Source organism: Lepidochelys olivacea, assembly GCF_965140295.1.
Source record: "Lepidochelys olivacea isolate rLepOli2 genome assembly, chromosome: 2".
In the NCBI taxonomy this organism is placed as follows: Eukaryota; Metazoa; Chordata; order Testudines; family Cheloniidae; genus Lepidochelys; species Lepidochelys olivacea.
This window is the reverse complement of record NC_140412.1, coordinates 176,531,083-176,545,463: the sequence shown is the minus strand read 5'-3', so window position 1 is coordinate 176,545,463 and position 14,381 is coordinate 176,531,083. Positions and strand designations below refer to the sequence as shown.

The following is a 14,381-nucleotide window of genomic DNA, read 5'->3' as shown; positions in this document are numbered from 1 at the left end:
AACAGGCTAGTAAATTGACTATACATGCCACAATTCTCAACAAACAACAGGTCTTTTTAGATGTACCATAGATCAGTGGCCATGAGCAGATTTCAGAGGATCTGCCAAGCACGGACAGCATTAGACTCGCTAGGGCCCAGGGCAGAAAGCCAAAGTCCTGCTGCATGGGACTGCAGCTCTGGGTACCAAGCCCCACCACAAGGGGCTGAAGCCAAAGCCTGAGCAACTTAGCTTCACAGTGGCCCCTGTGGTGTGATGCCCCGGGCAATTGCCCTGCTGGCTACCCCCTAACACCAGCCCTGGCTTTTATATGCAGAAAAACAATTGTTGGGGCACAGCTGGGCCATGGAGTTTTTATAGAATGAGGTGGGGAGCCCTCAGAAAGAAAGAGATTGAGAACCCCTGCCATAGATGATTTAATATTTGCTCCTCCGATAATGAGGTTTTGTTTTGGTTGTTGGCTTTTTTTGTTCTTAAAGTTACAAATGTTATTTTGCTGTTTGTACATCTTTTGCTTTGTCATCCACTGGATGATTACTATGGACTCCTGAAGGCTGCTGCTAAAATCTATTTCTAGGCCATTCTAACTGACATTCCTAGATATAAATCACAGACTTATTTAATATAAATGGTGAACTACTCTGTTAAAATGACATGTTCTGCTTCTAGAGAGGGATATGAATTATGAAATAATACATACAGTAATTACCCATGCAACCTCTTTGAGCAACTCCAGCACTGCAACAGGAAATTAGAAAAAGCTATAAATTCTGATGAAGGGTTTTATTTTGCTTCTAATCCTGAAAGCTTCTTATCTCTATCTTCCACATTTATTTCTTTTAATACACAATATTCCAAAAAAGAGTTTGTCTAACCAAAAAAATGAAATTTATTAAGCTCCTCTAACCTTTTCACCTCCATCTATACATACATAGATATCTCAAGAGGATTTCCAGTTAGGAAATAAATGCAACCATTTAAGCTGTTACTGTACTAAGTTAATGTAATGTGACAGATTTTAAAAGCTGAAATTAGTATTTATCAAAAAGACCACTAGAAAAATAACATGCTGTGATCATTGAACAAGCAATATGCACACTAAACAAGTAAATAAAACAGAAAAAGCAAAGCAGAAGAAGCTAAACAATGGGAAAGGTTTTTTTCTTAAAATGCACATAAGAGAAAAATGCAGGGGGTTTTCATGTTTCTGTGTCACCACCATGTATGACGTGAAAACATAGCTTTGCTTTTGAGAGATTTTAAAGTTAAAATGGGGAGGAGCAACAGCAAGAGAAAGAAAAGACTCAATAGGTTAGGAAGAAAGGAAGTAAACCTTTGCACCTAAGGATGGACATTGTAGTAGCTTACGTATGATGTATACCAGGCTTTAAAAGATTAAACTTGCAGCAGAAAAATGGTCAGTTTTGGATTGGCAGTAGAAATCCCCCTCTAGTGGTCACGCTGGGGTTTATAATGAGGTGGATCAAATTAAACAGTCATTCTCCCCATTTTTCACTGGAAATTTTCAGAAAGAAAATCATTTTCACAATATAACAGAAAAATATATTCCAAGACCCTGAATCTCCACCCACACCACTGTAAATCAGGAGCCATTACAATAAAATCAGTGAAGTTACAACAGTGTAAAACTTGTGTGAGATTTGGACCTTTATGCCCACTTCAGTATTTTTGGTTCCTTGGGTGTCCATTTTTAATTTAACAAAGGACCATAGCGTGATAGGTTTTTTTGCTTAATAGTTACCTTCTAAAAATCAACACCATAAGCAAGGTTTATTTTTTAAAAAAAAAATTAAGATTGTCCTGGGAACCTTAATGTTGAATTACTTTAAAAAAAATATTGTACTGCCTTATGCTCTCAAAATGCTAGACTAATTGCTTCTAGGGAACGTAGGACTCTTCTATTACAATTATGTTTCTTATTTTGATGCCACTTCTATATCCCAGTTAAATTATCACAATTTACCATCTTTTTTTTTAAATAATCCCCTTTTTATAAAAAGCCTAATTTCTCTTGAACAATGCCAAGGTTTTCCTCTTAATGCAACAAAGAAATCTCCATTTAGGAACAACACACTTCCCATTCACATTGCTGTAAGCCCTTAAATACTTTTCACTTTCATTTTTAAATTAAGTATTTCAGCATTTACTAGTATGAAGGAGACTAAAAAGCAGCATGAGCACAGGTAAACAGCACAACTTTTAATTAATATTTTCTCAATATTTAAATTTAAAACATAATTAAATGAGAGGGAAAGAATCAATATAATGCACTGGGGGTGTGGGTAATGAAAGTGAGTAAGGAGTTCAGCCTGTCTCATAATTTTGCACACCTAATGCTGGCCTTAAAGTGCAGGGGCAATCTGAAGGAGGGAGATTTCTAGCGAGTGGAAAGTGCTATGCACAACTGACTCCCCAATTCATTGGAAAGAAAGACACTGCCTTAATCCCCAATAGAGAAGTGCCAGATCTCACAGATTTGGGAGGAGAGCCTCCCTTCCTTTTGGCAGAGCTAATCCCTCACTCAGTGGGGGAGCAAAGATTTGGCTGTGCGTCTCAGAAAGATATTTACTCATTTGTCCAGACTCGTTCAAATTGTCCCCACAACCTGGGACTCAGCAGTCTGTGTGTGTGCGTAAGTAAGACTCTCTGTTCTTCCCATCAACCTAGAGTCTTGGGCAGCAGCAGCAGCAGCAGCAGCTCTGGGCTGCCTCCAGACGCACGGATTCAACCTTGTTTTAAAACGGATACATCACGCTCAAACCAGACCGCGCCGCTTCCTCCCTGTATACACGCGGGCGACCAGCATGGCGAGTGGGCAAGCCCCACTCCCCTCAGGAGGAGTCCCCAAAAGCCTCCTTGCTCCAGGGGTTAGTCCTCCCCCCACCCCATGCACTCGCGTGCCTCAGACGCTGTGGGGCCCGTGGGGGCTGCTCTGCGACTTACAGGCACGACTGCAGCAGGAAGCCGAAGCAGGCAGGAGAGATTCACGCTTCCTCCCTGGGAGCCGCCATATTGTAACTGGGCAGCAGAAACAATAACTTTATTGGTGGGGCTCCGCTGCAGGGCGCACAGGCAAGCGGCGGGGGGGGGGGGGGCACTTTGCAGCCCGCTGGACTCCGCCTGGGAAGGGAGCCGCGGTACAGAACCGCCGGCTGCGGCTCCCCCAGCCTCTAAGCTGCTGGGGAAGGAGCGTGAGCAGTCCGGGGGGGGGGTGTGAACCTTTGAAACTCCACATGGAGGGCGAAGGGGCTTTGCTTAGTCACAGCCCCTCCCCATTCTAGGCACGAGATGGGAATTTTTGCTGTGTCAGTCTCACACCCCCCCCCCCCCGGGACTGAAGGTGGGATCCTCCCCCTCCCCGTGTTATACTTTCTGCCCTGGGGAGGGGATGAGATTTTGGTACACGTCTGTCCGTCTGTTCCCTATCTTTAGCGGTGAGTTAGACGGAGGAGGATTTTGCTGTGTGCATGGCAGGCTCTCTCTGCTTAGGGAGGAGGGAAGAAGATTGTACTGTGTAGATGAATGTCTCCTTTGAAGCAATCTCCTCCTGTGTTTTTAAACTCCCCCTCAGTCAAATTATTGTCACAGCATGAGAGAACAACCACACAATACGTGGTGGCTAGATTCCGTAACAGTGCATTTATGGTATGGATTTTATTGGGTTAGTTTTTAGGTTCATTGGGTTAGGCTGAGATATTCAACGTATTTTTGGAATTTCTGGACAGAGTTCAGTGTTCATAGGAACCCCCAATCTGTTGCAATTAAAAACCCTGCAGTCAGAAGAATTAATTTTGGAAAGTTAACCAATTCTGGGCTTTGTATCTTCCCATATTTCTGTTGGGACTTCTAAACGACTAACCTATCTTTTTAAAAACTGAAACTTGACAAGTGAAGAAAAATTGACAGTAGGTGCAAACTGAGATGACATAATATGTGTAGCGATACTAGGCTCCTGCTTATTCTCTTTTCCTTCCATCAGCTCAAAAAGCAAGGAGATATATAGGTTATGTAGCCTAATCTATTGATCTTGCAGGGTTAGATATACATTATAATACGGTGGTTTCTGAGGGGTCAGCTGCTTGGTTGGCTACAGTAGAGAGCTTGTAACCAAACTGAGGACCTAAAGGTGCACAAATGGAACAAACACAAATTACTGCTCTTTCTGTGATTAAACCCTTTATTAGCCAGCCAAACAGTAACACACACTGCCATCTGGCAAAGAAGATAGAAACAATACCAAACTACTCACACCATCCTTTGTGGCAATACCAGAGAGACAGTAGGTGGACATTGCCATGGTGTCTCTCACCACAGTTAGGCCAGAGAACATCTTTTATATTATGTTTCGCTAATGCCCACTTCATCTTATGCATATTCATAATGGGTTTGATCCCCTTTTCCTTATTTGAACTTCCATACCCCACTTTGTTTAGGTTCCCCACTTTGATAGGTACATTTATGCATTTATGTCACAATCATTAGCATTGACACCAATCAGTTTTAGCGTGACCAGATGTCCTGATTTTATAGGACAGTCCCGATTTTGGGGTTTTTTTCTTATATAGGCTCCTATTACCCTCTACCCCCATCCTGATTTTTCACATTTGCTGTCTGGTCACCTTAATCAGTTTCTATAGCATTATTGCAGTTAATACTTGTAAATTTCAGTTACACAAATTCCTTAAAAATACTTATAACCCATTTTTGCAGTCTCTTACTTCATACCAGTCAGCTGGCTTACTGCACTTTATCTTTTGGTTTTGACATCACATGCCGATCATTGCTCATGTCAAGCCTCAGCCTAGGTCTTGATTCGTTATCCTAAGCCACCTTACAGGCCCTCAGCCTGCTGGTTTTCTACTTGCGTTCCAGCATTAATCAATGTTTACATACTACGTATATAAGCCACAGTTACAGAATGTTTTTGATTTCCTCTCTGCATACTCACTGTCCCTCTGCCAAAGATGCAGAGTTTAAATAAAATTAAACTGCCCTGAAGGTCAACAGAATAGCAGGAGACAATTCACTAGTCCAAGAACCCTCCACAGAGATCACCTGCTATTTGTAATGGTGTTTACTTGCAGTATGGTATTCAGCCACTGTGGCCCAGATCCACAAAGTTGCTTAGGCACATAAGTCCCAGTTTTAGGCTCTACTACAATTCACAAAGCTCCTGCTCAGCTGCTGGCTAACACTGAAGACTCCTCATTCAATGCCTACATTTCCAGTGTAAAAGTTCTCCTGCGTGCCTAAGTGTCTGCCTTTTAGCGTGTGTTCTGCTGTCTTGCTCGAGCCACCTAAACACACATCTCCCACCTAAGCTCTAACTTAATCCATGAACAGGAGGAAAGACAGTCAGGCAAATACCTATCTTCCTTGCTAGGCTCGATCTAGTAGGCATGCTCAGAACATGCTACCACACTAGGTGCCTTTCAAAATCCTTCCACAGGAGGAGGAAGAGGTGATTCCACTTTGGATAAATCATTGGAGCAGGGGGACTTCTGTGGGAGTGGGTGTCTTAATCACCCAGCTATAGTATAAGTCTTTCTCTTGCATGTTCTCTCACTCTGGCCCAATGACTCTTTAAGTATTTAATCCAAACTAGAAGAGCTTTAAGGGGAGAGACTGAGGGAGTGCCACATTTGATTAGACTATTCCATAGCTCAAAGGTTAGTGCACATTTCTGAGAAGTGGGAGACCCCCTGTTCAAATCATTTCTCACACCTCAGGCAGAGGGGGGAATTGAACCTAGGTCTTCCCCATCCTAGGCAAGTAATGTAACAATTGAACTAAATGTTATAAGGTGGGTCCTGGTGGCAGCACTCTCCTCCTCCTCGTCCTGTAGCTATTTGGTGTGGTGTGAGAGAGGTGCTTCTTGCTTTCCCACAAGAAATAACTTAGGCACCTAAACCATCTGACTTCAGGAAAGAGATTCCTGGCTGTGAATCACAAGCAAAAGGAGGCAGCCTGGGCTTAGGTACCCAGCTCTGTGACAGGGGTGGGGCTCAGGGCACGCCCTTCTCATTGGCATTTCCCACTGGCTAGCTTGGACAGCTCCTTGTTTAGGGCGCTGGCTTTTGTGGATCTTATTTTAAGGTGCCTATCTCTCCCCATCCATTGTAGAGGGAGCCTAGGCACCTAACTCAGGCTTTGTGGATAGCAACGTTGTTCCTGTGATTTTCTAAATAGGCATTGTGACACTGTGTGTCACAACACTTAAGTGGATCTGGGCCTGTGGGAAACTGCCTGTCTCTGTGAGCAAATACAGACTTCCAGTCAGGATTTAATCTCTGCTAAACAAGACAAGGGAGACAAAGACAAATGCACAGTTTGAGTTCCAGTTATGGCTTTAATAACTGCCTCCTGTTTAACCAAACTGTGATTCCATATATCATGACAACTACCAGCCTCTGGATGTCCAATTCTAAGGTCCATCAAGGGATCTTCATTAATATCTGCTGTCATCGTGGCACATAAAAGAAGATACCGTTTTTAAGTAGCCAAATCCCAAATACGTAGGGCTTCATAGATTAAAATAAATATATTGAACTACATCTGGAAACCAACAGAGGAGGTCCTTATAGGCCCTTAAATAAGTGGGTAACCATATTCTTCACTAGTGGCTGGTTCTGGCCTTTATGCAAAATAGGTACAGTAAAATATATTACACTCACATGGAGAAAAAGTAACTGAGTACATACAACAATCCTTCATTTCAAAGCAAGCATTTTAAACCTAGGACCAAGTCTGTTCAGACAAGTATTTAAAAAGTATCAGAACTTCCTAAGTCTAAACAGATCTCAAAAACTCCTGAGAACAGGTGTTTCCACGGTATTTTATTACTTTTCCTGGCCAGAACCCCCAGAACCAGAAACATGCAAAAATGGGAACATCACAGAGTGGCTGGCCCTTTTAGGAGGATATAGGATCACCAGCCCCATCTGTGAAACAATTAGCTTGGGCTCCTTCCGTTGTGAGAAGCACTAAAAGAGACAGACCCTCAGGGAGGAGGATCTGGCCCCATCTTGAGAAAGGGATGTTCAGGATTTCATGTATTGGACCGCAGAAGGGAATGTTTCAAATATCTAGACTGTGTGAGCTTTTCAAGGGGCCCTGAGCAGAAATGGAAAGTTAGGCAGGGTGCTGCAGAGTAACCCCAGGCCAAAAAGGGGCACTTAGGAACTAGTGACCTGTTACAAGGGGAATCTTCTTTTTAACAAAAGATCTCCAAACTTTTTCAAATCTCCAAAAAGACCATTAAATTCCAAATGAAGGTTCAGATCCAATCGTAAGTGCCTATCCCACATACATTTATGCACTTACAGTACTTAACTTTACTACTATGAATGTTTGAAGTCAATAAGACTGTTTACAATAGTCAAGTTAAGCAGGTGCAAAAATGTCTGCAAGAATGGGGCCTTATTTATCTCTACCCTTTGCCCATCCATGTTTTAAATCCAAATTTATCTTCATCTGTTTCACCACTGTAACTGTGAAGCAACTTTTACAGTCTGATCAGAATTCAGACTGTGGTGTTCTAATTACTATAGAGGAGGATTGTGAAATCATGAATCTGAGGTGGCAACAAGCTTTATTTTTCTGAAGTAAGATGACTACTACTCCAGACATTTCCAAGCATCCTCCCTTGCTACTACTTATTGCATCATGCATTTTTAGATCTTTGTCACATAATTGTAATTGCCACCAGGCTGTTTATGAAGTGATTCAAGTATTTTTAAACTCTTCTTACAGAGCCACTTTCTTACCTCATATAGCTGGTTGCCGAATTCTTGTTATATATTTCAGTTGTAACTTCTGTTTCTGGTGTGGTGTTCTATTTAGTTTAATGGTACCTGTGTTTGACAGCTTGTTGACATCTCTAGGACATGATGACAAGTTTTCTCCATTGAGAGGCCTCCAACAGCTGTAACCTAAACTGCAGGCCCTGCAAGGATTGCAGGTGTCAGTCAAATCCTAATCACTTCAATAGTGATCACAGCTTTTTACAATACTACTCTGTTGTTGCAGACAGAGGGTATCACAGAATGAGAGGGTCACTAGTTACTGCCAGAGAGTTGATTAACACACCCGAGGCTTGCAAGGACTTACAACAACCACAGGGCTTGGAGGGAAAGGAAAGGGAACAATGAGTGGGAGGAGAAGAACAAGAAAGCCAGGCGAACAAGAAAAATGACAAACCAGTGAGATAGAAAACAATGAAAAATGCATGAGGGCTGGAAAGAGCTGGAGATAATCTGTCCTATTGGAAACTGTTCCTCTGCTCGATCACAGACAATGGGTGAGAGCCTGAAGCTCTTGAGCTTATCTATGCACAAAGTTGCACTTCTTTAACAATACTGGTAGAGTTAGTTATACAATCCCCCTAGTTTGGACACCATTATACTGATATAAAAGGTGCTTAAATAAGCATGGCTTATTTTGGTATAGAAATGGGAATAAGTTATACTGGTATAGGGCACTTACATACTGATATAACTGCACTGACACTAGGAGTTGTATTGGTTTAACTAGCTCCGGAAAAAAATATCACACCCTAACCAGCATATCACTACAAAAACTGTTTAGACCAGGCCCCCTTTATACAAAGGGAGTTTTGCCTGAGTTAAGTGGTTTAGAAGGCATGGCTCCAGAAGAGCACATTTAAAGCTTAGCTGGCAAAAGAGATAAGGGAGGCCCAACTAGTCTCTGGTAAGAAAAGATAAAAAAAGGAGAAGTAGAAAAGAAGGCAAGTTTATCATGCTCTTTTGAGCATTAAAATGGTCCCCGATCCCTCCTGCATGATTTCAAAACACAGTCCTTCAGGAAACTAAAGTTGCAATCATATTTCTGAGCGCATGGAGAAACTCAAAGTACATTACCTCTACTGCTTCCACTAACTTACGTGGAGTTACTCCAGATTTACTGGACACTGGGGTTAACAAGAACAGAATTTGGCCCTTAGCTAAAACTCTGTAGTCATGGTTCAGATCCTCAAAAGTGTTTAGGCACCTAAATTCCATTGATTTCAGAGTTGGGTGCCTAAATACTTTGAGGATCTGGACCTAAGGGCCCGTGTAGTCCTGTAAATATTAATACAAAACATGGAAACCATTCAGCAGAAGCAGAGAATAGACGGTTGAACTCAGGAAATTCCATGGCATTTAGAATCCAACTATTGGTGTTTGGCATTTGGAGCTTTTATAGCCATCTGACATTTAGCCTGGATCCTCAGTGCAAAGTGGGTGGGTTACTAGCCCCAGTGAAAGCAGCAGCTGGGCATTAGCCTACAGCCCCAGGCTGGCGGGGGGTTGAAAGGACCAATAAACTCAGATGAGAGGCTTTAATTGTGTGTAGACAGGATGAGGGCAACATTTGAGTTAACTCAGCAGAAAAGAAATGAGAGGCCGGTTGGTGAGGGGAGGGTGACAGTAGGAATGTGAGGGACAGCTGATGGTGGATGAGAAGCAGTTTCCGTAGAAAAGGAAAGAAAAGAGAAGTAAAGTCTTCCCTCCCCCATCTAGTTATACTGAGAGGTTTTGTCCCATGCCTATCCTAGGAATAGGTTTCTGTGGAACATGCCAGCCTGAGCCAGGCAGAGCTAGGCTGAACTGGGTTTGCAGTTTCATAGGTTGTGACATCCCAGCAATAGCACTGCTGGCTTGGCTCAGGTGCCCGTGGACTGGCACCACTGCCTAGGGTGGGCAAGCACAGGTTCTGCAGATGCAGACTGAGTGAGGCATTGCAGAGCTAGGCTTGCCCCAGGCTACTGTAGTGTGTGCCCGCCTGGGCCAGGCATTGCAGGGCTCACCTGGCTTTGCACGGGTTCCTGTGGAAGGTGCCTGCCCACACATTGCAGGGCAGGGTTGAGTTTGCTCAGTCGAGCGGGAGGATGTGCCAGCCTAGGCTGGGCAGGGCTTGCTCATGCTCCCATTTCCTTCGGCCCCATCAGCTACACCCCCCACGTGCTTTCCCCTTGCTCATCCTGTCTCCTCTACAACTTAAAGGAGTCACGGAGCGCAGCGGTTTCCAGCAGCCCCTGCTGAAGGGATTCCGCTTGTCCCCATTCCGGACCGATTTCTCCTTCCCTGACCCCTAGCCAACATGATACCCTTTCGCTTCGCCCTTTCAGCCCGCCCTTGCTTCTATCAGACGCCTGGGAAAGGGGGCGGCGCCTCGCTGGCAGCAGGAGTTGTGTAAGGGGAGAGGGAGAGTGAGAGCAGCACATTGATGAGCAGAGAGTTCGTTGTGTAAGCAGGATCTGCGGGGCACGGCAGAGGGGTAAGCAACGATCTCTTCCCTCCTCGGTTAGCTAAAGAGGGTGGCAGCGTTCATTCAGCCCCATTAACATCATTAGGATGCTGGGGGTTGTTGCTGGTTGATTACGCTGTCCCTCCACCCTCCCCAAAATTGTTTGCCATTGCCACCATATAGCGTTCCATGTTTGGGTTTTTGGATGGGAGGATAGGAGAGCTATTCCAGTAGCTCATGCTGCTTATTGATTTTGTAACCCTCATGCACCCTGCAAAAATGAAACCAGAAAACACAAACTAATTTTAAAAAGGGTGGGGATGGGGAGTGAGCTTGGTTGGAAAAACTGTGAGATCCAGTGCCCTCTGGAAGTGGAAAGGAATATTATCTTTCCATGTTAGTAGTTTAAAAGAGTGCACCATACAGAAGGAGTGGAGTGTGGTTTAGGAGTTAGAAGGCTGGGGTGAGTCAAGTTTCCTGGATTCTATTCCCCTTAGTAGCATCTGACCTTGGCTATAGCGTTGCTGAGCTCCCAGAAATCCCTTGAAGTCAGAGGCAGCTGCAGGTGCTTAGCATATCTCAAAATTAGACAAATTAACCTTACTGCCTCACTACTTATCCATATGTAAAATGGGGATAATACTCCTACCCTAAGTCTTGTGAGGCGTAACTTATTTTGTGAAGTGCTGGGAGATGGTCAGCTGAAAAAGCCGTCTAGCATTGGGAAGTGTGGTTCTTTTATTACATTCTCAAACTTCAGTGGAATGTAGAAAGAATATGCATGTTGGTTCACCCTTTTGCTCAGTAATCTCAAAGTATGCCACCAAACAGTAAGAAATGAAGGTTTACAACATGTGTGTGAAGGCACCTCTCCAATTTACACAGGGAGAAAGTGAGGCTCAGAGAGACATTAAATACCATGCTTGATATCACAGGGGAAGTCTTTAACAGAGTCAGTAACTGAATACAGACCTAGTTCTCAGTCCTATGCTTTAGTCGCAAGACCTGCCTCCTCTTTTTTAAAAAATACATTAAATGGCTAAAATTCAAAGACTTAATACAAATCAGATTTAAATAACTCAATTATCAAAAAATGTGCCACTTTGCTTCTCCTTTCTATTTAAATTGAGAGCAGTGGTACATCCCCTCCCAGGGTGTGCGTTCACCACCACCAACATCCATCCCAGGTTACAGTGTCAGGCCCTGCCCCTTCAAGTACTTACACACAAGAGTAGTGAGTCCCACTGACTTCAGAGAGATTACTTGCATGCACAGTTTTGCAGGACTGAGGCCTAAATTATTTTTTTCTGGACTACCTTTGGAAGAAATTGAGGAAAAGTCTTTACTTTCTCTGGTTATGTAAGTGTTATATTCAGAATTTTGATTTTGGCTTGTTGCCTCTTTAGAGGCAGGAAACACAGAGACTGAGAGCCTTTGTGAAGTATCCCAAGGGCCAAACTAGATAACTCTGCGCTTTATCTTAGCAGTTGTCCAAAACTAGATAGCTGATAAGTATCAACTAGGGCCAATAGCTCATTGAACAGATTGTCAACAGGAAAGAAAGGCAGAAGACAGCACTATAATATGTAACTTGCTGCACTACTGCACTAGCTCACCTCATTTAGTGCCAGATTAATATCCTGATGCCAGGAGAGCCAGTGGGCATTGCAGGTGCCCTGTCCTGTTTCTGTGTTACCAATGCTAACACTGAACAGCACAAATGCCGAGATCAATAAATATGGGTTTGCATATCTTTTTGGTGTGTTCAGATAAATATGGTGGAAAAAGGAAATAAATTGACTCTTTATTTCACACATCAGGAATACAAAGTTATAACCCACATAGCTGGGCGGGGGGACAAGGTACTGCTACCCTTACTTCTGCACTGCTGCTGGCGATGGTGCTGCCTTCAGAGCTGGGCAGCTGGAGAGCAGTGGCTGCTGGCCGAGATCCCCGCTGTGAAGACAGCGCCATCACCAGCAGCAGCGCCAAAGTAAGGATGGCAAGGTATGGTATTTCCACCCTTACTTCGGCGCTGCTGTCTGCAGAGCTGGGCCCTCAACCACCCAGCTCTGAAGGCAGCAGCACAGAAGTAAGAGTGGCAATACTGCAACGCCCCTAAAATAACATTGCGATTCCCCTCTCCCCGCAACTCTTTTGATTCAGGACCCCCAATTTGAGAAATACTGGTCTCCCCCATGAAATCTGTGTAGTGTAGGGTAAAAGCACACAAAAGACCAGATTTCACTGTCCGTGGCACGTTTTTCATGGCCACGAATTTGGTAGCACGAGTTTGGTAGCAAACCCATATTTATTGATCTCATGATTACATATTAGCTATGTAACTCTTTGACATGTGTAGAGCAGTGGTTCTCAACTTGCGGCCCAATCAGCACACAGCTGCGGCCCATGTGACAGCCTCAGGGCCATACAGATAAGTATATATATATTGTGTGGATGTGGCCACATAACACATAGAGAGCTATGTATGTGGCTCACGATGGCAAATAGGTTGAGAACCACTGGTGTAGAGTGCCAGGGTGCTAGAGCTTCTCAACATAACAGTTGTATGAGTTGTTGTTTGTTTTTTAACATGGGCAGAACAATGTATTTTTTCCTAACTACCTTCCTGGAACTGGCTGAAGTATTTTAGCTGAAAACTTCCCTGAAAGACTCCACCTGAGGCAAACACCCAGCACAGAAAGTTTTAGCCCAAATGATTTAAGTTGTAAGCAACTGCAAACAGGATCTTATAATGTGAAGAGTCAGGCAACCTTAACCATAGGCATCACTGCCTATAATATTTATTAATTTACCCTTAAAATTACCCTTACTTTGGGACAGGGAAACTTCCTTCCCACTTGAGAGCAAGTCTGTTTGGGAACTTTCCCTGTTCATGTTCACATGTGATTGGTTTCCAAATTAATTTCTTTTTCCTAGACCAGCCCAAGTAGCTTCTTTAAGAAATGAATCCAGAGAATGTTTGGAATCAACAGGAGGCTTCAGTAGGGAATTGTTTTGGTAAATGCTATTCCTAGAGGAGGGGCAGAGCACACTCCATGCAACCACAAAGAAGAATCTCTTTTCTTTCATTCTCTCTTTTACTTACCTTTTCTGCTTATCTTTCTGTTAATTACTACTTTCAAAATTCCATATTGCAGATATGTGTGTTCCACTGTAGCTTAGGAGACATAAGGCAATTAAGAGCTTATTATTTAGCAATTAAGGATCAAGCCTTAAATTCCAAGGCATGTTGTCAAGCGTTAAGGCCCCACATTTACAATTTATTTGTAATGAGTTTTGTAGAAAAAATATGAAACTGACCTGTCTGGTCTCATTTTTTGAGTGGAATGAAATTTTTAAAAAAGGCAAACATAATGAAGAATAAATTAGATTTTAAAAATTTGTTTTTGTAAGAACACAGGGAAGGGAATTTCTGTTTTTAAATATGTTTTAACCAAATAGTTCAGCCAACCTAAGGCATGTTTAATGTGCCTATTACCATGGTAACTACACATTAAGCTCCACATTAAGGGTTGCACTTGTCTGTAAAGAACCCTGTCCTTTACCACTTCTTGGCTCAACTACTCTGAAACCTATCTTTAGCTGTTGTTTTCACTTTTCAATAATCCCTTCCTTTCCTCATAAGGGTTTTATTTTTGTTCCTGCTGTTCTCTTCCTCCTCCCTCTCTTCCCTCCTCCCCCCCCCTCCCCGATGAAAAGCTGTAGGGGAGAATATAAGATTGTTAAAGAAGGAAAGAAAACCCAAGAAACCTAAAAAAGAAAAGGAGTACTTGTGGTACCTTAGAGACTAACCAATTTATTTGAGCATAAGCTTTGGTGAGCTACAGCTCACCGATGAAGTGCCACAAGTACTCCTCTTTTTTTTCTGGATACAGACTAACTCGGCTGCTACTCTGAAACCAAGAAACCTAGAGTAACAACAGCTGAGCTAAAGTTGCGGTGCAGGATATAAGGTGCTTTATGGACAAACATTGGCCCCAGTCCTCCAAGCTGATCCACTGAAGATGAAGGGGCTCCACACAGGCATCTGGTGCATGGATCAAGTTACAGGATCAAAGCCTTAGTACTGCCATTATTCTGGTATTTAA

General features: G+C 43.2%; 2 protein-coding genes across 6 annotated transcripts in view; one reads left to right on the top strand and one right to left on the bottom strand.

Moving 5' to 3' along the window:
- Nucleotides 1–3,201, bottom strand: part of COA1 (cytochrome c oxidase assembly factor 1) — a 67,927-nt gene extending 64,726 nt beyond the window's left edge. For 3 of the 4 annotated variants that reach the window (XM_084619091.1, XM_084619090.1, XM_084619092.1), the window contains exon 1: nucleotides 2,965–3,201. The gene's annotated coding sequence lies outside the window, so the exon portion shown is untranslated. The remainder of the gene's footprint in view (nucleotides 1–2,964) is intronic. The other variant, XM_084619089.1, reaches the window with a different exon arrangement.
- The window catches only part of BLVRA (biliverdin reductase A), a gene marked incomplete at its 5' end in the record, with an annotated part of 57,917 nt that continues 46,361 nt past the window's right edge, over nucleotides 2,826–14,381 (top strand). The window contains one exon of one of the 2 annotated variants that reach the window (XM_084619087.1): nucleotides 2,826–2,888. In XM_084619087.1, coding sequence (XP_084475213.1) covers nucleotides 2,826–2,888 — 63 coding nt within the window. Of the gene's footprint in view, nucleotides 2,889–10,049; nucleotides 10,300–14,381 lie in introns of those variants that run through there. The other variant, XM_084619088.1, reaches the window with a different exon arrangement.